The sequence below is a fragment of the Exophiala xenobiotica genome, assembly GCF_000835505.1.
Source record: "Exophiala xenobiotica strain CBS 118157 unplaced genomic scaffold supercont1.7, whole genome shotgun sequence".
NCBI classification, from domain to species: Eukaryota; Fungi; Ascomycota; class Eurotiomycetes; order Chaetothyriales; family Herpotrichiellaceae; genus Exophiala; species Exophiala xenobiotica.
Genome location: NW_013562488.1, coordinates 1,881,483 through 1,903,257, shown reverse-complemented (window position 1 = coordinate 1,903,257; position 21,775 = coordinate 1,881,483). Strand labels below are relative to the sequence as shown.

At 51.6% G+C, this 21,775-nt stretch overlaps 9 protein-coding genes across 10 annotated transcripts; 5 read left to right on the top strand and 4 right to left on the bottom strand.

The window, feature by feature from the left end:
• Window positions 1–72: 72 nt before the first annotated feature.
• On the bottom strand, window positions 73–2,999 carry PV05_11392 (phosphoenolpyruvate carboxykinase [ATP]). The gene is made up of 3 exons (XM_013454873.1): window positions 2,540–2,999; window positions 2,211–2,487; window positions 73–1,746 (listed from the first exon to the last, which is right to left on the bottom strand). Exons 1-3 carry the CDS (start codon window positions 2,713–2,715, stop codon window positions 406–408), a joined length of 1,794 nt encoding a protein of 597 aa, XP_013310327.1. The 5' UTR covers window positions 2,716–2,999; the 3' UTR covers window positions 73–405.
• A 165-nt stretch (window positions 3,000–3,164) lies between these two features.
• PV05_11391 (uncharacterized protein) lies at window positions 3,165–4,926 on the bottom strand. The gene is made up of 3 exons (XM_013454872.1): window positions 4,437–4,926; window positions 3,896–4,382; window positions 3,165–3,841 (listed from the first exon to the last, which is right to left on the bottom strand). Exons 1-3 carry the CDS (start codon window positions 4,501–4,503, stop codon window positions 3,679–3,681), a joined length of 717 nt encoding a protein of 238 aa, XP_013310326.1. The 5' UTR covers window positions 4,504–4,926; the 3' UTR covers window positions 3,165–3,678.
• Window positions 4,927–5,262: 336 nt separating this feature from the next.
• PV05_11390 (uncharacterized protein) lies at window positions 5,263–7,571 on the top strand. The gene is made up of 3 exons (XM_013454871.1): window positions 5,263–5,712; window positions 5,757–6,688; window positions 6,744–7,571. The coding sequence occupies exons 1-3, from the start codon at window positions 5,616–5,618 to the stop codon at window positions 7,353–7,355; spliced, it is 1,641 nt and encodes a 546-aa protein (XP_013310325.1). The 5' UTR covers window positions 5,263–5,615; the 3' UTR covers window positions 7,356–7,571.
• A 672-nt stretch (window positions 7,572–8,243) lies between these two features.
• Window positions 8,244–10,488, top strand: PV05_11389 (uncharacterized protein). Its single transcript, XM_013454870.1, has 3 exons — window positions 8,244–8,734; window positions 8,823–8,999; window positions 9,056–10,488. Exons 1-3 carry the CDS (start codon window positions 8,397–8,399, stop codon window positions 10,080–10,082), a joined length of 1,542 nt encoding a protein of 513 aa, XP_013310324.1. The 5' UTR covers window positions 8,244–8,396; the 3' UTR covers window positions 10,083–10,488.
• Window positions 10,489–11,295: 807 nt separating this feature from the next.
• On the top strand, window positions 11,296–13,910 carry PV05_11388 (uncharacterized protein). The gene is made up of 2 exons (XM_013454869.1): window positions 11,296–12,086; window positions 12,136–13,910. Exons 1-2 carry the CDS (start codon window positions 11,891–11,893, stop codon window positions 13,638–13,640), a joined length of 1,701 nt encoding a protein of 566 aa, XP_013310323.1. The 5' UTR covers window positions 11,296–11,890; the 3' UTR covers window positions 13,641–13,910.
• A 203-nt stretch (window positions 13,911–14,113) lies between these two features.
• PV05_11387 lies at window positions 14,114–15,768 on the top strand. Of its 2 annotated transcripts, XM_013454868.1 has the most exons (5): window positions 14,114–14,350; window positions 14,511–14,526; window positions 14,703–14,756; window positions 14,927–14,958; window positions 15,102–15,768. In XM_013454868.1, the coding sequence occupies exons 1-5, from the start codon at window positions 14,323–14,325 to the stop codon at window positions 15,587–15,589; spliced, it is 618 nt and encodes a 205-aa protein (XP_013310322.1). In that variant the 5' UTR covers window positions 14,114–14,322; the 3' UTR covers window positions 15,590–15,768. The 2 variants fall into 2 exon arrangements, with proteins under 2 accessions (XP_013310322.1, XP_013310321.1); XM_013454867.1 differs by having other exon boundaries at window positions 14,511–14,756.
• PV05_11386 (uncharacterized protein) lies at window positions 14,785–17,675 on the bottom strand. The gene is made up of 5 exons (XM_013454866.1): window positions 17,314–17,675; window positions 17,105–17,264; window positions 16,393–16,749; window positions 15,978–16,338; window positions 14,785–15,925 (listed from the first exon to the last, which is right to left on the bottom strand). The coding sequence occupies exons 3-5, from the start codon at window positions 16,613–16,615 to the stop codon at window positions 15,859–15,861; spliced, it is 651 nt and encodes a 216-aa protein (XP_013310320.1). The 5' UTR covers window positions 16,616–16,749; window positions 17,105–17,264; window positions 17,314–17,675; the 3' UTR covers window positions 14,785–15,858.
• Window positions 17,676–18,197: 522 nt separating this feature from the next.
• PV05_11385 (uncharacterized protein) lies at window positions 18,198–20,322 on the bottom strand. The gene has a single exon (XM_013454865.1). The coding sequence runs from the start codon at window positions 20,260–20,262 to the stop codon at window positions 18,214–18,216; it is 2,049 nt and encodes a 682-aa protein (XP_013310319.1). The 5' UTR covers window positions 20,263–20,322; the 3' UTR covers window positions 18,198–18,213.
• A 139-nt stretch (window positions 20,323–20,461) lies between these two features.
• On the top strand, window positions 20,462–21,728 carry PV05_11384 (uncharacterized protein). Its single transcript, XM_013454864.1, has one exon. It carries the CDS (start codon window positions 20,529–20,531, stop codon window positions 21,093–21,095), a length of 567 nt encoding a protein of 188 aa, XP_013310318.1. The 5' UTR covers window positions 20,462–20,528; the 3' UTR covers window positions 21,096–21,728.
• The last annotated feature ends 47 nt before the right edge of the window (window positions 21,729–21,775 follow it).

Here is a 21,775-nt window from a genome sequence, read left to right as displayed (position 1 = left end):
CATTAGATACGGAGCTATGGAGAGGAATATCCCACGCTCACTGTTCCGCACGGAAAAGTCGATATAGAAAGATAAGCTCAAATTTTCGTATTTATCAAGACATCAACTACCTAGAGGAAAATGGCTGTCATATCCATCTCCCAGCTCTTTCATAATGTTGCGGGCATATTTTTGAGGCATTCAAAGCACTTCCATGTCAGCCACTCAGAAAAGGCAAGCCAGACAAGTGAAGGCAGCCATCACCGAATTGTCCGTTCGTACCATCGTGATGCCTCTCGCGTCTTGCGTTCATATTGTTGCTCTTCCTCAAACAATAGAACGCTGTTGTCCAACTCCGTGTAATGCAATTCAAGCTTCAAAGAAATTCTGTACAGCCCGGTAAAAGCACAGCTCAATCACTTTGACTTACACAGCTGGTCCAGCCTTGATGACTTCCTCAGTAGCCTCGTCAGAGTATTTCTTAAAGTTTTCATTGAAGAGCTTGCCCAGCTTGGTGACCTCCTCACCAAAGTCGGCTGACCCAGTCCAGCTCTTCTTGGGGTTCAGCAGCTCGTCTGGAACACCGGGGCATGTCTTGGGAACGTTGAGGTTGAAAACATCATATGTCTCGTACTCAACCTTGGCAAGCTCGCCGGAGTGGATGGAATCCAAGATTGCTCGGGTATACTTCAGCGGGCAACGTTTGCCGCCAGTAGTGGCACCTGCACCGACCCAGCCGGTGTTGAGAAGCCAGGCGTTGGTAGAATGTGCCGACATCTTGTCTGCAAGCATCTTGGCGTAGCGCATAGGATGCAGTGCCAAGAAAGGCTGAGCAAAGCAGGAAGAGAAGGTGGCTTGGGGCTCAGTAACACCATCCTCGGTACCGGCCATCTTGGAGGTGTAGCCAGAGATGAAATGGAACATGGTTTGAGCAGTATCCAACTTGGAGATAGGTGGTAGAACACCACGAGCGTCGCAGGTGAGCAGAATGATGTTGGTGGGGTGGTTGTCGCTCATGCAAGGAATCTTGGCGTTGTTGATGTAGTCGATGGGATAGGCACATCTGGTGTTCTCGGTCAAGGTGGCATCGTCGTAGTCAACGTCACGGGTCTCGGGGTCGAAGACGACGTTCTCCAGAACCGATCCGAATCGGATGGCGCCGAAAATATCGGGCTCCTTCTCGGCGGATAGGTTGATGCACTTCGCATAACATCCACCCTCGATATTGAAGACACCCTTGTCAGACCAGCAGTGCTCATCATCACCAATGAGCTTGCGCTTGGGGTCGGCCGACAGTGTGGTCTTGCCAGTACCGGACAAGCCAAAGAAGACAGTCACATCGCCCTTCTCACCCTCGTTGGCTGAGGAATGCAGGGTTAGCACGTTGTGCTTGACAGGCATCTCGTAGAAGAGCACCGTGAAGATGCCCTTCTTCATCTCGCCGGCATATTCGGTACCAAGGATGACCATCTCTTTCTCGGCAAAGTTGATGGCCACGCTAGTGGCGCTGGTCATGCCGGTGGTATATCTGTTGGCGGGGAAAGACCCGGCATTGTAGATAACATAGTCGGGGTGGAAGTTCTGCAACTCTTGACGAGAAGGTCGAATAAGCATATTCCGCATGAACAGTGCATGATAGGCACGGGCGCAGACGACTCGAACGCTGATGCGGTACCGCTCGTCCCAGCCAGCGAAGCCATCGATAACGTAGATACGGTTCCGGGTATTCAGGTAGTCGACAGCTCGTTCTCGGTTGATCTTCCAGACCTATGAGAGAAGTGATCCGTCAGTTATTGTTCCTCATATTTCCGTAGATACTCCATATCGCAGCCGCAGACGTGTTCGATGTGGGGCAGAATGCAAATGCCCATTTCAGGTGCCGAACATGGGGGTCCGTCCACACCCGGTAGCCAAGAAATTTCTTAGCCGCGGCTCAAGGTCAAGGATACGTCATAGGCCTTGTTGGAGCAACGCGGGGCAGTGGTTTATGTGAGAGAAATTGTCCCTCCTGCCGTTCGCCCACATTGCAGCTTCCATGGAGCGCGTTGCGGGGAAGGACCACCCTAGGGATGGAAGCCAACGGTATTGATTCCATCATGCCTTCCAAATGGAGGTAGCTGCGCCTGGTTGCATCATCTTGCGATGATGATGACGGTTGGCTGTAGTTGGACGGGTACAAGGACTGGATAGAAAACAGAAGGACGGCGAGGTATGACACAGAGAAGACTCACTTCTGGTGACATGGGCTTGTTCACAGGTCCCCACCACACATCCTTCTCTGAGCTCTCCTCCTTGACCACTCGCTTGTCCAGAGGAGAACGACCGGTCTTGTTGCCTGAGTAGGCACTCAGAGCACCCGAAGACGTGATAGCGGTACCAGTCTCGTAGACCAAAGCATCTTCATAAAGAGCCGATACAGATGGATTGGCAACAATGGCCACTCGGTCATAGTCAATGTGGGCTGTCGTGTGAAGTTCCTCTTCCAGTTCTGTGTGTTCACGACCTGGCCTGGGTAAAATATGTCAGTTTGCGACGGTCGAGAACGACGACGACAACTTACTCGACACCGCCTGGGTGGAGAGCGGTCTTGTTGACCGAGTGAGAGACCATTTTGGAAGAGTATGCTCGCAAGTTGGTCTTTGCTAGATTAGAACGTGCTGTGCCAGTACCTGGGGAGGGCGTGTGAGGACGGATTTGCTCGGTAGCCTGAAGACGGGCAGAATAGTCAGAGGCCATGGATGCGGAATTGTGTCTTTTGTATACTTCTTGCTCCGGGGCCAAGCCGAAAGTCGAGGTGCTGTTGCCGAAGGATGAACGGGAGAGTTCGGAGCTCGATGATGAAGTTTCTGAGGCACAGACTGTCCGAGTCTTTCCGACGTTCGATGATTGGCGAGGAGGCAAGTATCGTGGATAAGATATGTTCTGATAATTGGAGATGAGATGCGGAGCGGGCGAAATCAGTCTGGACGCCCTTTTTATTATCGTGCAAGGCGTGGTTCGAGATTTGAGGGAACTTGAAGAGATTGAAAATGCAAGTGACGACAGAAGAAGAGGTCTGAGACCGCAGGTGGAGGCAGACAACCTGGACGTCAGCTGAAGCGAGCTTTCATTGTCATCGAATGCTCTTCCCCCGCTTCTCATCACGGCGCAGCGCACCTTGGCTACCTACCTAGTACCTATTATTACAGTCTGTAAAAGTCCCTAGTTATTGCAACTACGAAAGACGCCCGGTGCACGTTGTGGAAGTTACCTAGGTAGATTAGAACTATCTGAGTTTTCCCTTGACCTTTCGGGCTCTCTACTGCTGTTTCAAAGAAGATGCTTGGCAACAGTAAACGGCTGACTCTGCCAAAAGTGCCTCGAGAGCTCTTTCAGGGTCAAACGGAGATTTTCCAAAACAAACAAGCCCTCTAGACTCCGCAATAGGCACTGTGCGTCAAACAAAGCGGGGGATCGCTAGCCGTAACCAGATCGTGCCAGATCATATCATCATCCCGAGCAATATGGTGTTCAACACAGCCAGTCCCGCAACACCTCACAGGAGACTACATCATTGTCTGAGATGTGGTCGAATCATCCCCTCTCACTACCGAGTCCTTGATCAGTCACGGCCAAGCACGGTGACAACAGTGGTGTTGAGGAACTGCAAACACCAAGAATTCATCTCGAATGCCTTGTTCTCAATTTACGTCACGGCGATCAAGCCGTCTTCTGCCAGGCTCCATAAACACCAAGCAGACTGCTCGTCGTGCCAGCCAGACCAATGATGCCGTCGTCCAGGTTGACGTAGCCAAGTGCGGTGCTGGGCACCGTGAGATCACAGAGATCTGAAATGAGCTGAATGTTGACGGCTTTTCGTTGTCTATTGTAGACTGTCAGCCTCACAATGACCGACTTGGTGATGAGGTTCACTTACTTGGCGATCTTCACTTTCTCGACCTTGGCCTCTGCGTCTTTCTCGTCGACTGCGCTCGTTCGCTCTCTCAACTTGTAGTTGTTGTAGATTCCCGCCAAAGCACTAGCAATCAACCCTGTGCACCAGAACCGGTATGCAAGGGTTTGGATATTCTTGGCCTTGGGATCTTTCTTGACCCCCATGGCGTCCAACACTGTCATCATGTCGAACATCATGTAGCCCGCATAGCCTATCTGTCGGAGGATTTGAAGGTATTGCGTAACTTTGTCGCCGTTGCTGGATTTCATGGCAGCATCGTAGATTTCGGAACCCGCACGCAAATGTTCAACGAACTTGCCAACCCGGAGGATCTTTCTTGTGAGGGAGAATTGGTTCTTCAGGGTCACCCATGGCTGAATCGCACTGGTCGGATTGTTGGTGCGGTAGAGATACCAGGCATAGAATCGCGCAAAGTATTGGATGGTACGGAGGACTTTGTCTCGACCGACTGAGTGGTGATGGAGTCAGCACAGATTCTTGGGAGCGCAGAAACATGTCTTACCTGTGGTCGCGACATATCGGAGGTAATGGGTCACCGCAGGGTGATAGACCAAGGCGTCTGCGACCATGGCTGCAGTATCGGGAGTTTGAGGAATAAGTGGAAGGGATTATCAGGCAACCTCAATTTGACGGAAGAATCTGAATGCAAACTCGGAAAGGTGTGATGCTTTGATAAGAAAGTTGAAAAAGGTCTGGATTTTGGCACCAAGCACCAGGCAGTACAAGCCTCCGACCGGGGACAAGACCGCCTTATGGAATGTTGGAGGGAGACTGGAGGGAGACTGGAGGGAGCACGAGGATTGTGGGAGATTGGGCCAAGCTTGCGGGCGAGCCGTGCATATTATTTCCATTTGACACCTACGGACGCCCTTTTACACAGCGAGACAGCACAGTACCTCCTAAACATGTGGTCAGAGATACCTCGGTGTGCTCGGTATTCGCCATCATCCTCTCATCTTCCGCCGGCTATCATGGGGACAGCTACCATGACATTTGAAGCCGACGCGTCGTTAAGTGTTCTTCGAAACACCTATATAAAGCCACTATAGGCCCACACTACTGTTCAGCACGTCAAGTGACTGCTTGCTCATTCCTTGCACTAAATGCAGCGTTGATTTTAGTGACACCGAGACTATTTCGGCTTGTTATTAGTACAGTACCCATATAGCAGAGTTTGTCACAATTGATCGGTTCATGCACATCAAGAACCTTTAGTGGCCGGATTCTTCCGAGTTCGCTTGACGTTCTGTCGATACGGTGAATAGTAGACTTGACGTTCTGTCGATACGGTGAATAGTAGATGTGCGATTCAACTGTAAGGCTCTGCATGAAGCCCAATATATATACCGGTACTCCATACCTTAAGCATGGACGTAGGAAGATGGTTCCCGAAGTCCGCAAGCCGAGGCTTCTCCAAGCAATGGTTCTGCGGGGAGACGGCATCAGAGGGCCTCGATGGGAATGGTGCTGATGGTGCCATCTCCAGATCAGTCTTCGCTTTATCTGCAAGTACTCGGTAGTCGGTAGTCGTTTAGCTGCGACCTGTGAATCTTGAGACCACATTCGGTGAATTGGGTGTTGGCACCTCTAGGAGGCTCGTTTGATTTCGAGGTAGCTATTCTTCGAGTACCTGCGCATCTCAGCAGCTTGTTCTGCACATCCCCTCAATCGCAAGCCTGCGATGCCGACCAATTCATCCTTTCCGGACATCCAAATTCCCAATGTCGACCTCTGGGGTTTGATGTTTGAACAGCCTCGAGATTTCCCTGACTCACAAGGTAAGCCCCACTGTTTGGTTTGGTTGCAGGGACTGATCATCCAGTGATATATCGTTCTGTTGATGGATCTCGACACTACACCTGGGCCGATGTCAAAGAAGGTGCAACGGCATTTGGCGGTGGCCTTCGAAACTTATGGGATTGGCAAAGGGGCGATGTCCTCAACATCTTCGCACCAAACGATGTCGACTTTGCTGCTATTGTCTATGGAGTGTTCTATGCCGGAGGCATTGTATCACCCGCCAATCCAGGCTACTCCGCCGACGAGCTGTCCTTCCAGCTGACCAACTCCGAGTCGAAAGCAATCGTCACAACAGTCGATTTCCTGCAGACAGCGCTGAAAGCGGCCAAGAAGTCCAATATTCCGGAGGATCGAGTCATCTTGCTGGGCCAAGGCCGTGACCCCAGTCACCGATGCAAGCATTGGACAAATATCCGCAAAACGAGCGGATCAACTCGATATCGACGACGCAAGATGGATCCAGACAAAGACCTCGCCTTCTTGGTATATAGCTCTGGAACCACTGGTCTACCCAAGGGCGTCATGCTAAGCCATCGGAATATCATTGCTGATCTCTTGATGATCAAGTCGGCTATGGGGAAGTGGTATTCCAGTGGGCAGGATAGGATCCTCGGAGTGTTGCCTTTCTACCACATCTACGGATTGACTGGACTTGTACAGCAGCCGTTGCACAGAGGAATCGAACTTGTGGTGATGCCGGCCTTCAACCTCGAAGTGTTCTTGAAGGCTGTTCAAGAGCACAAGATCACGTTCATTTACGTGGCTCCCCCAGTGATTGTTCGATTGGCTCGCGATCCGCTTGTGGATCAGTATGATCTCAGCAGCATCAGGATGATCACCAGCGGTGCAGCGCCTTTGACGCGGGAACTGGTTGATGCTGTGCACAAGAGACTGAAGATCAAGATCAATCAGGCATATGGTCTGAGCGAAACTAGCCCAATGACCCACACACAGGTAAGAGATCATGGCATCCAAACACTGCAATGGGCTTGACTAACAAGAATAACAGCCCTGGGACGAATGGTATACGTCGGTCGGCAGTGTAGGCAAGATGTTCCCCAGTATGAAAGCGAAGTACATGTCGCCAGATGGCGATGAACTCGGACCTGGCCAGACAGGAGAACTATGGTTGTCTGGACCGAACGTCTTCAAGGGGTACTGGAAGAACGAAGCAGCCACCAAAGAAGCCATTACGCCGGAGGGATATTTCAAGACAGGAGATGTTGGTTTTCAGGACAAGGATCACAATTTCTACATTACCGACCGGGTCAAAGAACTGATCAAGTATAAGGGATTCCAAGTTGCTCCAGCCGAATTGGAGGGCAAATTGATGGATCATCCATACATCAACGATGTAGCTGTGATCGGAGTGAATGATGATCATCAGCATACAGAAGTGCCTCGGGCTTATGTGGTGGCCGCTGAAGGAAAGAACGGTGAGAAAGAAGCAGAAGAGATTGTCAAGTGGCTAGAAGATAAAGTGGCCAACCACAAGAGACTGAGGGGCGGCGTGAGGTTTATCGACGAAATTCCCAAGAGCGCAGCAGGCAAGATATTGCGACGGATATTGAAAGACAAGGCCCAGGAGGAGGTTTCGAGGAACATCAAAGCCAAGCTATGAAATGGAATGTCTTTGTTGTCATCACTCGGGCCCTACGTGGATAGTTGCTGCCACATTAGGTGTCTATCTCTAGCCTTCCAGTGAAGGGATGCCACCTAAAGTCTCCGTGGAGGCTACCTGAAAGGGCCCCGAGCAGACGAGAGCCAACCCACATCATGCCTATCAAGTCAACCTGCATAGGCGCCAAAGTCAAACCGAGACAAGCAATGATACCAAGCTTTCTCGACGATCGAGCCTCGTGACTCTTATCTCTCTTTGTCGAAGTGCATCAAAGCCGTCTTTACCGACACACGACGCCGAAGAAAAACTTTTCCAACCACGACTCCGCCTAGACTCGAGGCTGGTGCAAACCTAAACCGATGCAGACTCTGGGAGAACGCATGGCCCAGTTATTTGAGATTCTTTCTCCTATCATTCTTCCACAAGGCGACCAATACTCTAACTGCGCTCTACACACGTGTTAAAGAGTGGAAATCCTTCAAGCCCACAATCTTTCGGTGGGTTACGCGTCCCGCAGATAATAATGCAATAGCCGGCCATTCTCCTGCTTATCGAACAGGCCGACATAGCATTGAAGGTCCTGCAAACTTGCGAAGCGCACGGAGGTCCCGAATCTCGGCTTCGCGGCGTGCAACCTACGCGCGATGTTACAGTCTGAGCGCTCTACCACCACTCATCAAGACGCTAGATTGACTACAAGCGGCATCTCGTCAGACGAACCTTGACTCGATCTAGCTGGTTTTGAGTTATCGGGGCATGGGCATGCTAGATTGTTCGATGATCATTTGACGACACCCTCGTCGTCACAGCCAGCCCACTATGCTCTTTCAATCCTCTCGATAGAGACCCCACCTTGAACGTCCATTCCCGGGCACTTGTCTGCTTGCACTTGCTACTTTGGTGCCGTCATGTCACGTCGTTTCTTCGCCGATCCATTGCTATCTCTCGAGAGACTACCTATATCTATGCACCTTCCTTCGTCCAGCTTTTCCAAGTTCTTTCTTCAAGCTCAGATTTCGCGCGGCCTTAACCGTTGCAACGATGGAGAACGAAAAAACCATTACCGAGGGTTATGCGCCAGAACAAGACCGTCGACTCTCGATTCACGCAGCTCCCCTTGACGCCACCCCCAAGACGAGATGGGAACGCAGCTGGCCTACAATCGCCTGTGGTGCTGGTCTGTTCTCTGATGGCTATCTCAATGGGGTATGTCTCCTACAGCCTTGCACCACCTGGAATGCCTTGCTAACTTACTTCTCGGTCATTGGCTCGGTCAACACCATGCTTAAAATTCTATACAAGGACGAATACAGCAATTCCAGCGCTCAGAGCAACGTTACCTCGATCGCCTTTGCTGGTACCGTCGTAGGCCAACTAGCGTATGTTTCCTGGTCTCCCGAAACGCTGTGCCGTTCAAGCGCGCGTCTCATTCTTTGTTTCCCCTTGACAAATTCTGAAAAATTGCAGTTTTGGCTATCTATCCGACCACTGGTCTCGACGACATTCTCTACTCATTTCGACCATCATCCTGATCGTCTTCGCCGCTCTCGGTGCCGGCTCTTATGGCGCGGGGGGTAGCATTGGGGGCCTTTTCGCTGCACTCACAGCATATCGTTTCCTCCTCGGGATTGGTATCGGTGGCGAGTACGTCTAAATCTGATAACACAGACTTGTATTATGGACTACTAACTCTGAAAAAGGTACCCAGCCGGAAGCGTAGCCTGTGCAGAAGCGACTGGCGAACTCAAACGAGGCCACCGCAACCGATGGTTTATCTGCTTCACAAACCTTGCCATCGATGTTGGCTTCGTTGTCGCCTCGCTTGTGCCGATGATCATGGTCCTCATCTTCAGTGAAAATCACCTGCGAGCCGCCTGGCGCATGTGTCTTGGCCTGGGCGTCATTCCACCCTTGTCTCTGCTGTACCTGCGGATCAAGCTGCAAGAACCCGAAGAGTACAACCGGAACAAAATGAACCACTACCCCTACTGGCTGATCCTCAAGTTCTACTGGTTTCGTCTCACGGTTGTGTCGCTCATCTGGTTCATCTACGACTTCTCGTCGTACTCCTTCGGCATCTACTCGTCGTCCTGGCTAGCCTTCCTCCTCCCCGCCACAGCACCCCTGTGGAAAACATTCGGCTGGAATACCGTGATCAATCTGTTCTACTGCCCTGGTGCAGTTACCGGCGCTTTCCTATCCGACCTTATCGGTGCAAAATACTGCCTTGTTCTGGGTGTTTGGCTACAGGGCATAGTTGGCTTCATCATGACCGCACTTTACAAACATCTCGACCAACCTTCTCAAGTCGGCGGCTTCGTCGTCATCTACGGCATCTTTCTAGCACTCGGCGAGGTCGGCCCCGGCGACAACATCGGCCTGCTGGCCTCGAAGACTTCGGCCACCTCGGTACGAGGTATGTATTACGGCATAGCCGCTGCATGCGGCAAAATTGGTGCATTCGTCGGCAACTACGTTTTCCCCGACATCATCAAGGCTGCTGGCGACAACGTCATCAAGCAAGGCCAGTATCCATTCTATGTTTCCAGTGCGCTGTGCATCTTCAGTGGGCTGATCGCGCTGGTATTCCTGCCGAATATTGGCCAGGACACCATCACGGAAGAGGACGAGCGTTTTAGAGCGTACCTGATCGAGCATGGGTATGATGTCTCAACCATGGGAACGAAGAAGTTCCACGAAGCGAAGACCCTTGCGAATAGTGCTTAAAAGTGCCTCGGCACTTTAAGACGGACGGGAATGGTTGGCGAGGGTTACAGGGTAACGACTTCTTTATGAGGAATTTACCCCGGGCCGTAAGCTGTTCGTCTATGGCCTATCACGTATAGCCATTGACATCGTCTTAACAAGGTTGCTTGATTACACTGAATCGAAGTGGAAGCAGCGGCAGACCCAGATAAACCTCCAATGTCAAGCAGACTGCAGCAACCGCAGTAGAAGGTTAATTTATACGATGTAATATGAGACCGATCTTTCTAGATTTGCTCTTTCTCCTTGCTTTGGGCTCCTGGAACAGTCCTTGATAGCGGAGATTCAGGATGATGTGTCTGACTACCTCACAAAGGGCGTACTTTGCCAGACCCCGCTTCTGGAGCTCCTTACCAAAGGATTGAGCAGTCTTGAATCCAAAGGATCTGAATTAAGCCTTTCTTCTACCAGCTCCTCAACCTGCCGCCTCGTGGTAGGCACGCTACGCTCCTACATGGAGGCACTCTACGATGGGAGTGGTGTTTGTGTCGCCCAAGTAGACTTGTACGAGTTTCCGAGGAGGCTATTGTTCGCATTATGTCGCTTCATCTCTGAGCTCCCACCGACCCATTCAAGGCTCAATGCCTGCGACCTGAGTCGTGCAGACAAAGACAGAGCTAAGCATTTGACACACAGGTCCAAACATGATTCTCAGTCCCTTTTCACCGTTTTGTAGCCATGTTCATGGACCGACCCTTCAAGCCCAACCTCCGAGGTTGTCAACACTTGTTCATGATGGAGGATCTCACGATGAACCTGCCTCTGCAGCTGAACACACATCTCCGGACAGTGATGAACATGTCATTTCCATAGGGAATAGGCAACGGGGATATGCAGTAATGCCTGCGATCACAAACACTTTCAGACCCGTTTACGTGGTCGGCTCAATCAGGAACACTTGCACACGCCCACCACACAAGCAAGAGGAAGATGGATACAGCAAAAGGCAGAGTCACCTCACCCAGTTTAAATTCGTTGTCGTAACTGGCCTTGTCACCCGGATCAGGGTGAACAAGGAGTCGAACAGACTTTGTTTAGAACTCCCCCGATAGCAAGGACAGGGCGGCGTCACTCGTTTCCCAAAAGAGCGTGGAGATTTCACTTCCCCTGCGTTGCTTGGCGAGATCCTCGACAGCGAGCATCAGATGCAGTGCGGATGTGCTCCCTGGAGTGCCCCCATCATCGATATCAGTCTACCTCCGCCGACCTCTTATTGCTTCTAAATCAATTACTTTTCCATTGGTGAACCTACCATCGATCAAATAATCCTCACACAGCACTCCCCCAAGCTGCAAGCTGCAATTTCATTGAACATTAGCCTCACATCTCTCCTTTGTTCGCCATTCACTTCTCACCGCGTAAGAATTGACCCTCAAATCTAAAAAGCCACCCTGCGAGGCTTTACCGCTAAGACACTCCCCGTCCTCTGTTTTACCCAAAGCCGTCCCGATTAAATCTCAGCTTGCTTCGACTCTTCCCTGAACAAATTGCGGCGCATCCCTACTTCAACCTCAATCCCTCTATTCACCAGCAGAGACAAAACTTGATAGATGAGACACTGAAGAGCTGGAAGACATCTCTATAGACGGAGGAAGGGCTTGCTAGGCCGGCGAAAGCCAGGGGAGCGTCGTCACAGGAGTTGGTTTCCTTGAGGGGCATTGAAGAATTTCTGCGCCGACCGCAACAGTGCATGAGCCCCGCGGACTTTCTCCTCCTTGGAACAGCTCCTCCGTTCCTGATGCCTCCACAATCTGAATAGTTGGACAGATATGGAAACGCGGGAATTCGCGACTAGAGACGAACTCTGGCGCATTCAAGAGACGCTCGGCGAGCTCGCTGCAACCCAAGCCGCTCATTCCGATAGGATCATGCGTCTGGAGCAGAAGACCCCGGATGGGAGTAGGTCGAGGAGTCTATGGGGGGCGGCATCGCCGTTTGCAGGCGGTCTTGGTTCGTCGCATCATGGTAAGTGTGGCCTTGGCCCTGCGTTTCACGGTCATGCTGATTTGAGCAGAGTCGAATCTCAACCCTGCAGCCGAAGCCTTTCGAAATTTTGACGCCGAGCCTACCACAAGCATGATAAGCTCGTTAACACTGGATGCTACCGACGAGTCGAGACGAGCAGCAGCATCAAGAGCCAACTCGGTGCGATTCGACGAGAGCGCAAACAATCACTATGCTTCATCCAGACAATCGATGGAGCTCCCACCGCGGACAGGAAGTGGTCTCGGGGGGCATGCACTCTCTGAAAGATCTCTGTCACATCGTTCAGACGGGAGACCTAGTGCTGCAGGGTTCGGTCGAACAAACAGCTTTGGTCTGGAACAGAGTCGCCTGCTTGGATCCATACACAACTCACCAAGAGTCTCGGGAAACCCTCCACCAGGCTTCTTCGTTTTGGGTCCATGTCCGTCAATCATACGTTGTTGGCTCACCGAGTCGTTCTCCAATGACACGCTGCTCTACGCTGCCCTCTGTTCAGGTTCTTCGATATCGTCAGTCAGCTTCGCCCTCATCAACAAGCTTGATCTGAACGACTCTGTTTTCGAGGATGGCGATTGTCGCGCAATTCGGTTGTCGGTATATCTGACTGAAGCCAAAATTCATTTGCCTGCCGTGAGGTCCGCCAGTCCAGTACCTCACATCCCTACGTTGACTGTCAAGTTCATAGTAGACGAGCAGCCTGTGAGGGATTCATCGATTCAGATCATAGTGGGCAGCGACATTTTGAGGACCCACAATGGGGACATCTTGTTCTCGCAAGACAAGCTGATGATATTCGATGAGGAGCGGAATCAACTGGCAATACCATTGGTTCGACCCGAGGACGATGCGTCGTTCAAGGATTTGTGCACGGTTCCCCGCAAGCGATCATCATCGATTGAACCCATGTTACCGCCTCCAGCGTCGCCCGTCGGTGTCATTGGACGACCAGGAAGATCAACCCTTTCTTCACAAGGGGTTAATTCACCAATGGTAGCACCGTCAAGCAGCATAGCTTCGGCCACGCCATCTGAGCCTGGAGATACGCGCAGATCAGATCCACATGCTGAGCAGTCCACCAGATCAAGCCTGGATCTTGGCCAGTCAAGGCTGGCGGATGACTCCAAGTCGACGACCGGCAGCGAGAAGTCCTTCAGCACACCGATGTCGAAGTCCGGGCAAGGGGTCTGGTCCAACTCGTGGCGGTCCGCATCTTCTTCTACACAGAATGATCCGACCGCGAAGCCCTCTTCGACCTATGCACGTCCAAGCGCGTCACGGCCCATGAAGATTCTGCGTCCAGCTAAGACAATGGCAAATGCTACCAGGACCGCTTCTACCCCAATGACGTCAAATGGGACGGACAACGCTACCAAGCTGGGCGAGGCAGGTAGACAAACCAGTGAGAACGACCTCAAGGAAAACACGAAGTTGGGTCAGTCGACGACCACGACGAAGAGTAATCCGGTCGGTTCAGGCACTGCTTTCGGTTGGCTAAATACTGGTCCACAGCGAAGAACCACTGCCAATGGGTAGAAGCTACGATGATGCCTCGACGAAGATGGGTATGGATGTAACGAAGCTCAGGATGAGGTGAGGAAGGTACCAGGACATGGGAAAGATCATGTATCAGCAAGCAGACAGCCTCTATTTAGATCATTCCGAGGCAGAGCTTACTATTTGATATGACGTGTATTCTAGGTAGATGCAGATGCAGACGCAAAGGAAGACAAAAAGCCAGACAGAGAGCGCCTCAGGGCCAAAATCAGAAAGGATTGTTACATGTAGACTTCAAATGAAGAATACCTACCTAGTACTTGCTGGCCTCCTCCAAAATGAAGCCTCAGTCCTCCGTACAAGAGTTCTCCTCCACAATGAACACTTCCTCGGTCCCATTCGCATCTGGGTGGCATCGGCAATTCACCCGCTGGCCCGGCCTCGCCCGCATTCGGGGAGTTCCTACGGAGTAGCTAGCTTATCCACAAATATCAACAACCACTTCAGTCCACCCTCAGTTACCTAGGTCGTACTTTACTTCCAATTCCCAAATTCCTCACCCTCGATATATGCTGCAATACGGCATATAGTTGCCCGCCCGCTCACTATCGCAGGGCTTTCCGAAACTGCTCCTCTCCCTCGACCTTTTGTTTCACGTTTACACCTCCCACTCTGCTTGCAGTTTTGACGTACAGTTCAAATTGTGGCGCCTAGCAAAAACATGACTTCCACCAACTCAAGACGGATAGGTACGTGCCGCTGTGTTGGAGGGTCATTCCTTGCTTGGTTGCTTGCTTGCGGGAAAGAAAGAATCACAGCGAAAGGTCGCCGCGAATACATACATGGGCGAAGAGTTTACTCCAGAGCTTAATCTGGGGCACCGTACTGACGTTTATTACCATGTCATAGTCAATCCGGTGTTATTGTACGTTCGTTCACAAAAGCTCTTCTTCTCAAGTCCCGTCCCGGTCTTGTGTGAATGTAAAAGGGGTTTTGTTGTGCTATTTGGCACAGGCAAAAGGCAAAAGCAAAGATTTGACGACGTCTCTTGTTGCTGGTCAAAAGCCCAATATACTGACCGGACATTGTGTTCGATGGCAGTATCTGCGACGTTCAAGAGAAGTTCCGTACAGCGATATGGGAATTTCCCAAGGTGTATGTATTGATTCCCAGATTCCACCATTCCGTCCATCCATACTCAACTTCCAGCCTCGTTGCCCGTTCCAATCCGTCCATTCTCACCCTTTCGATGGATATCCATACTAGTATCCATATCCACCTCTCTTTCAGAAAAGCCATATACTAACATGCTCTTGAACCCTAAGCATATCTACCAGCGCAAAGATGGTAAAAGCAGGTATATACTCCACCCTTTCAACCCCTTCCATGTCTCTCTCTCTCTCCTGTTCACCATTCTTGAGATCAAACCCTCAGCGTCCCCACGCACTACCCAAAATACTGACGTAACCATTTGCTAACGAACCTCATCCACTCACTCAGCCAAAATCTTCAACATGCCAATCTACATAACCACGCAAAACGCCTCCCGGCTCGGCGCAACCGTTAGCGAAATCACCTCGGTCCTACCCACCGACTCCTCCGCCACGACCGAAGTCGACAAAACCGCCTTCTCCATGCTCGTGCCCGAACTGACCTCCCAACTCGCCACGAACCCGGCCTCGCACCTCTCCGTCATCATAGTGGGCATCGAAACGCACATCTGCGTGACCCAGACGGCCTTGGACCTCCTCGCACTCGGGCACAAAGTCTACATCCTGGCTGACGGTGTGAGCAGCTGCAATGCAGGCGAGCGACCCGTCGCCCTCGCTCGGCTGGCACGCGAAGGATGCACCGTCACGACCAGCGAGAGCTTGCTTTTTGAATTGGTGGGTGATGCGAAGGACGGCAATTTCAAGGCCATTTCTGGCCTGGTCAAGGAGACAAAGGACGAGACCAAGTCGGCTGTGGAGACCTTTTGTAAGCTTTAGTTCTTACCACAGGTGGTGTGTCGCCAGGAAGCCATACAAGGGTAGGTAGATATTCAAGGATGACCGTGGAAAGAGGAAGAAATCATTTTCGCCTGAAAACGACCTGTAGATACTTTTTTGAATTGAGAATACGAATATTACCGCACCCGCTGGCATACCTGCTTGCGGACAGCCTAAACGACATTTTGTTTTTCTGTGTAAAGATAGGAAAAGTGACATCAAAACCATCAATTGTTTGACTTCCCAATGAAAGAACCGATGCGGCCGTTCTATCGGCGTAAAAATAAAGAAATAGCCACCGGAATGGCAACGATGGCAGCTACCAACAATATCCTGCTTAGAACTCGTCAGTAAAGCAGCATATATCCAGCAGGGCGATCAGACTTACTTCTTTGCCAGCCCGCCGTTCGTTGCTGCGGGCTGGGCCTTGCTCTCCACAGACTTCCTCTCGATGTTCGTGACCTTCGGCTCCAGATTTTGTTTGGCAGGCTCTGAAGCCTGGGGCGTAGCATGCTCTTCCGCCGAATAAGGGGGCGGCGCTACGTCCGGAATGGATGCTTCTTTGTGGTCATCTGCGGTTATAGTGTCCGGTCTGACTTCCAGCTCTTCCTCCACAGCAGCAAGCGTATCGAGTGGAGCAGCAGGGACTGAGGCTCGAGAGACATCTTCGGTCGGCTGTTGTGAGGATACTTCGGTCTCTTCGGCTGTCACACTGAGAGCATTATTGATGTTGCCGGATCCGTCGTCCGCTATCCTAATATCAGCCAGCTGAATCTTGGAAAGGAGATAAATGTGGTACTGACCTGTTGGAGCCGACTCATCCAGGACCCACCAATCACCAGGACCGAGGCGGAATTTGTACTGATGCTCCCCTGGCTGCAGCTCGGTCGTGTGAGTGAACTTGTTCTGACCACTCTGGGATGATTCACACTGCATTTCCACAGGTGCCCAGTCAGTAAAGCCGCCGGCAATGTAGACGGGTGGCTGCACATCGGGCTTGGTGAAGGTGATGACGGTGGAAACCATCCTGCCGTTCTGGAAACTGTATTGCTATGTTCTTTTTGGAATGATTTTCGGGATGAGCTGTTGATTGTGCAAGCACTTAGGGATAGTACAGGCGGAGAAGGTGTCCCTTGACAGCAACTGGAGAGTGAAAGGATCTATCCGCTAACATGGTTAGTGCCGTTCCTTGCAGGGTAAGATTGGATGTCTAAAGCACGAGGTGGTATTGCGGGTGACGCTGCCCAAGCAAGCTGAGGAGAAAGCTGGTGTCCCATGGTCGCTCCTGCCTCACAAGGTGACTGCAACAGCTAGCATCCTCGGTTGACTTTTCGTCTTCACGTCAATGCCGGCACTTCTGATCGAGCCTCAACGTCGAAGAGATCAAGCCCCTCTAGCCAACAGCTTAGAAGCGTCAAGACCTCGTCACGACTCCCCCAGTCCGAGCATTCCAGGGCGGCACTGGCTGATATGGTGATGGACGACTCAGTCAATGTCAGGGTGGCAGTATCTCACCTTTGAGACCTATTTCGGACTGAAACAGGGTAAATCGACAATGGCTGATAAGGAATGAGAACAATAGCCTAAAAACTCGAGTGGCGCGACGTTCGGTCTTCGTCCGTTCACGACTTATGGATGAGAGTGATAAATGCTGGGTGAACAACCAGTGCGAAAGCTACAGACTCATTAGCAGACGTACAACATATTCAGCACACTGTACTAACCCCGCAAAAACACAGATACAAGTGGTCAAGACGTTCTTCTTTCTTGAAACGGTCCGGCCGATTCGAGATGTTTTGGATGACGAGGAACGAGTATCAGCGGAATCCGGGGTCAACTCAGGCCTTTTATAAGAGAATGCTGTTCAGTGTCGATCTGTTTTTGATAGTGGTCAGAGCTCCAGAGAACAACGATCATCAGTAATTACACCAGAAGCTCTAAAATGAATTGCACAAGCACAAGAAAAGTTCAGGCTATCGACCTGTCACACCACAAGCCAAGTTTCCCGGAGTTGTGCTCGAGTGTCTTTCTCTAGGCAAAAGCCCTCGCCCGTGCAAGGAATGCTTTGTGGAGCTATTCGCTCGCGAGACGGATCGTGCATGGCATTTCAAGGCCGTGATGCATGAAATTCTGGATCTCACTGCAGCTTAACATGTGCTCTATTGGCGCGCATTGGGGCGCATATGAGAACGAAATGCAAGCATCGGTTTGTTGGGAAGTCATTCAGTGGATGCGCTAGCTTTTCCTGCAGCTTGGGTGGCAGCTACTGTAGGCGAGCCACTGGCGAGACATGGGTCTCATGGGTCTAATGGGTATGCCACTGGCACCACTTGGCTGCTCGGATGGTCATGATACGCCACAAGTGGCGTTGTTCGCCTGGTGCCAGCGCCTATGACCAACACAGTGGGTGCACAGCACAGGGAGCTGTCATGATGCATGATGCTGCGGCTCATCGTTCCGCTGTCAAATCCCCCGTCTCCATGGAAAAGAACATTTGCAATATGGAGGAAGGGCCTATTGCAGGTCATGGAGGCAGCTTTGAGTCAAAAAGATCACGACTGAGGTCCCAAATCAGGCGCAGGATCATATTAAACACGAGGACAGGTGTCACATTACTGTGTCGCTCATCTATGGAGGGCTGCTATGACCTTGTCAATGGCAACAACTTGCTCTCTAATCTTGGGACAGAAATGCTTTCTTAGAAGCTCCCCTTCCCAAACACCACTACCAGTTGCAAGCACGTTCGTCCCTTCGACAGTGTCACTTTCTCCTCTGAAAACTCCGTCACCTTTTCTCTCGTCACTGTACCACAAAGCTTCGATTTTACGACCGTGCTTGTCTGCTGTTTTGGCCAGCAGACTGAGTACTGCAAGCGCTGACTTCTCCGGCAATTGCAACGAGATTGTTAACAGACGCTTACAGAACGATGCCGCAGCAATGGTCGGCGGAGGCTGAGATGGTGTGAGCAAGATCCAGGTGAGCACTCGCGTGAGAAGAAGTATCGGCGTAGAGACGTTGATCTTGTTGGCGGCTTTCTCGGATGCCTTCGAGGCATGTGGATCCGGCAGGTGTATAGATTTGGGTCCCAGCTCGATGTCAGCATCCAGAGACAGCGGATACATGGAGCGGTAGGTGTGCGAGGTGAAAAAGGAGAGGTCCAAGTGCAGACTTGAAGCAGCCTTGGACACATCTTGGCCTGAGAGGAGTGTAAAGGCCGTCTGCGTCGATAGAAGACTCTCACGCGCCATGTTTCGGATCTCTTCGCCATAAACACCAGCGCTGCCTCCGCTTTCCAAGTCCAACTCGCCCTTCGTCGCCGCATCAGCCTGGTTGATGATGTCCTTGAGAGCCTCGAGAACATCGCCAAAGAAGTCCTGATTAATGAGATGTGCGTATACCGCTAGGCCCTCAAGCACAGCTCCCATCAATTCGGGGACTCTGGCTTTCAAAATGCGGAAGTAGGTGACGAATACCAGCTTCAAAGTCTCTGATTGCATCTTCTCCCGCTCTTCATAGTTGACAGTAGCATCGGCATCACGCATATCCTTTTCGACAGCCTTCCGCTCTTTTGCAAGCTTCCTTTCCTTTTTGGATCTGTGCTCGAACTTTTCCCTCTTCACCTTCCTGCCATGCAGTTTCGACATGTCTTCCGGCTTATCCGACTTCGTGGTCGAGCTGGGTGTGCTCAATTCCAGGAGCAGACGCAATTGCAAGAACGTGTTCAACACCTCCTCCCTGATCCGATAGTCTTTGGCCTTCATCATCTTCGTAAGCAGACCGACAGCTTCCAGTGACGGCGCGCCGTCTTCGTCATTTGTGAAGAACTTTTCCAACGTCTCAATGCCTTTCAAAAAGTCTGGGCTCGCTTCCCTGCTAGCTAGTTCGTGCACCAAGACGTTTAGCAACTCGGTGCGGCAGTTGAAATGTGGTACCGAGAGGAGCAAGGTGCAGACACAATTGATAGCGACGCTTTTCAGAGACTGTGCATCTTCAGTGGCCTTGCGTCCTTTCGCCAGACTAGCCAGATGCTTGACGTACGCCTGGTATCCAGTGACAAGAGCCTGCTCGTAATGTCTCGTGCTCCGAACATCTTTTGACACCTTGTTGCCCAAATCTTCCTCTTTATACGAGCGTATCCGGTAGCCTGGGATCACGTCCTTATACACAGCGGCTAGCGCAGCAAGAACGAGTTTCTGTACGGGAACAGGCGAATTCGGCCCGGAAATCTGTGCGAGCTTCTTGAACGAGCCTGCATGTTCTTCGGGGTCTTCGTTGAGCAAGCCCGCCAGACGGGCAATTTCTTCCTTCGCGGCAAGGATTTGCTGTTTCAAGGGTACCACCTGCGCCGGGGGTTCAGGCTCGGTAGGAGGTGTGTCTAATACATGTTCGTCGTCGTCGTCGGCTTCGTCATCTGAGCCGGAGCCGAGAAAGCTGTCTGATGCGTCGTCTTCGGCGTCTTCTTTGGCTCGTTGGAGGGCCCCTTCGGCGGTCTTAATAGGGAGTCTGGTAGACTCTTTGGTCTTCTTGGACCGGTTCCTTTGTGCGTAGGCTTGCTCGAGATCCCAGTCGGCCGCGCGGGCGAAGAGGTCGGAGGACTTGATGGTTTTGGAAGGGATGTCGTCGTCGAGGGGAGGAGTTATGCGCCTGCGCTTTGCTGGACGACCATGAGGCATGGCCGCTCTACTGTGCCGTTTAGTTGTGAGAAGGGGGAGAGGTGATCTTGTTAGTTCTAGATTTGTCGGCCGTTTGATACCTGGACAAAATTTCTGAAGATTTGCTGAGGCGGAGAAAATCAAGCCGGAGAATAGCCGGTTCTATAAATTTTTCTCCGCAGATGCATTTTGTACAATGATACAATGCTTGCGGCATATTGTTCAGAAGAGTTTACGAGTTGCTGTTAAATACTTGAAAGAGCGAACTGCCGCGACAGGAAGACAAGATGAGGCCTCTCACCGACGTCGAGACGCAGACGCTGTTCACGAAGCTGGCCAACTACACCGGCCGCTCACTTACTCAACTAATTGCACCGTCCGATTCTTCCGACGACGATAGCGACCGTCATGTTTTTCGCCTACACGAGTCCCGAGTCTACTATGTCCGCCTCTCCCTTGCGAATCTAGCTACGGCCGTCGCTCGAGACAATCTGCTTTCACTGGGCACCTGTGTGGGCAAATTTACCAAGACGGGGAAGTTCAGACTGCACATAACAGCCCTGGATGTCATTGCGCCGCATGCACGGTATAAGTTGTGGATCAAGCCGAATGGAGAGATGCCGTTCTTGTACGGCGGCAACGTTGTGAAGGCGCATGTGGGCAGATGGAGTGAAGATTGTCCTGAGCATTCGGGCGTGGTCATTCTGGCCATGGATGATACACCTTTGGGTTTCGGCGTGACAGCCAGGTCGACAGCGGAAGCGAGGAAGTTGGACCCTACGACAGTAGTGGCTTTTCGACAGGGCGATGTGGGAGAGTATCTAAGAGAGGAGGACAGTCTTTTCACGACCTGAGTGTTCAATGGCCCCACACAAAAATGTTTGTCGGCAGACGACATAGAGGGCAGACTCCGCCTAGGGGCAGAAAGTTGCAGAACGCCCAGAGATCTCGATGGATCAAATACCAGCTGACGACTTCACTTGGCCCGTTGCAGAAGAGACAAGGAGGGCACCATGCTGAGTGTACGACTGGATCACTCAGCGGACGGACGTCCTCAGGCCTGGTCAGTCAGTAGGCAGTACCAGTCTGGACACTCCGTGCCCAGGGACATCTTTCATCTGGATTCGACCCTCACTGCTTGGCTTTCCAACTTCGCATAACAGCCACTGGGAGGTGGTCTTCAAGCGTGGCCAATTCCTGGAGATCCTTACCAAGCTCAAAGAGGGGCAAAGTGGAGGCAAAGGCGAACGTGAACGGTGTTGACAGCATTGTTGTAGAAGACGAAGTCTGCATGGACGGTCTGGTTCGACTCCCGAGCGTATGCCAGAACGTGGCCCGCGGTCAGACTCGCGGTGCGAGGTGAGGGCATGCCTTTACTTCGGATGCTAAGGTATGCGACGCACAAGAGAACCGAGTGCGGCAGTAGCAGAAAGTGCTTTAAAGTTGGTAGAGATACCAGTGAATGAAAATAAAAGGACCTGCCATAGACCATCCAGCTTGCTAGGTCTCTCATTTCGAATGGTGTCACTGCTTC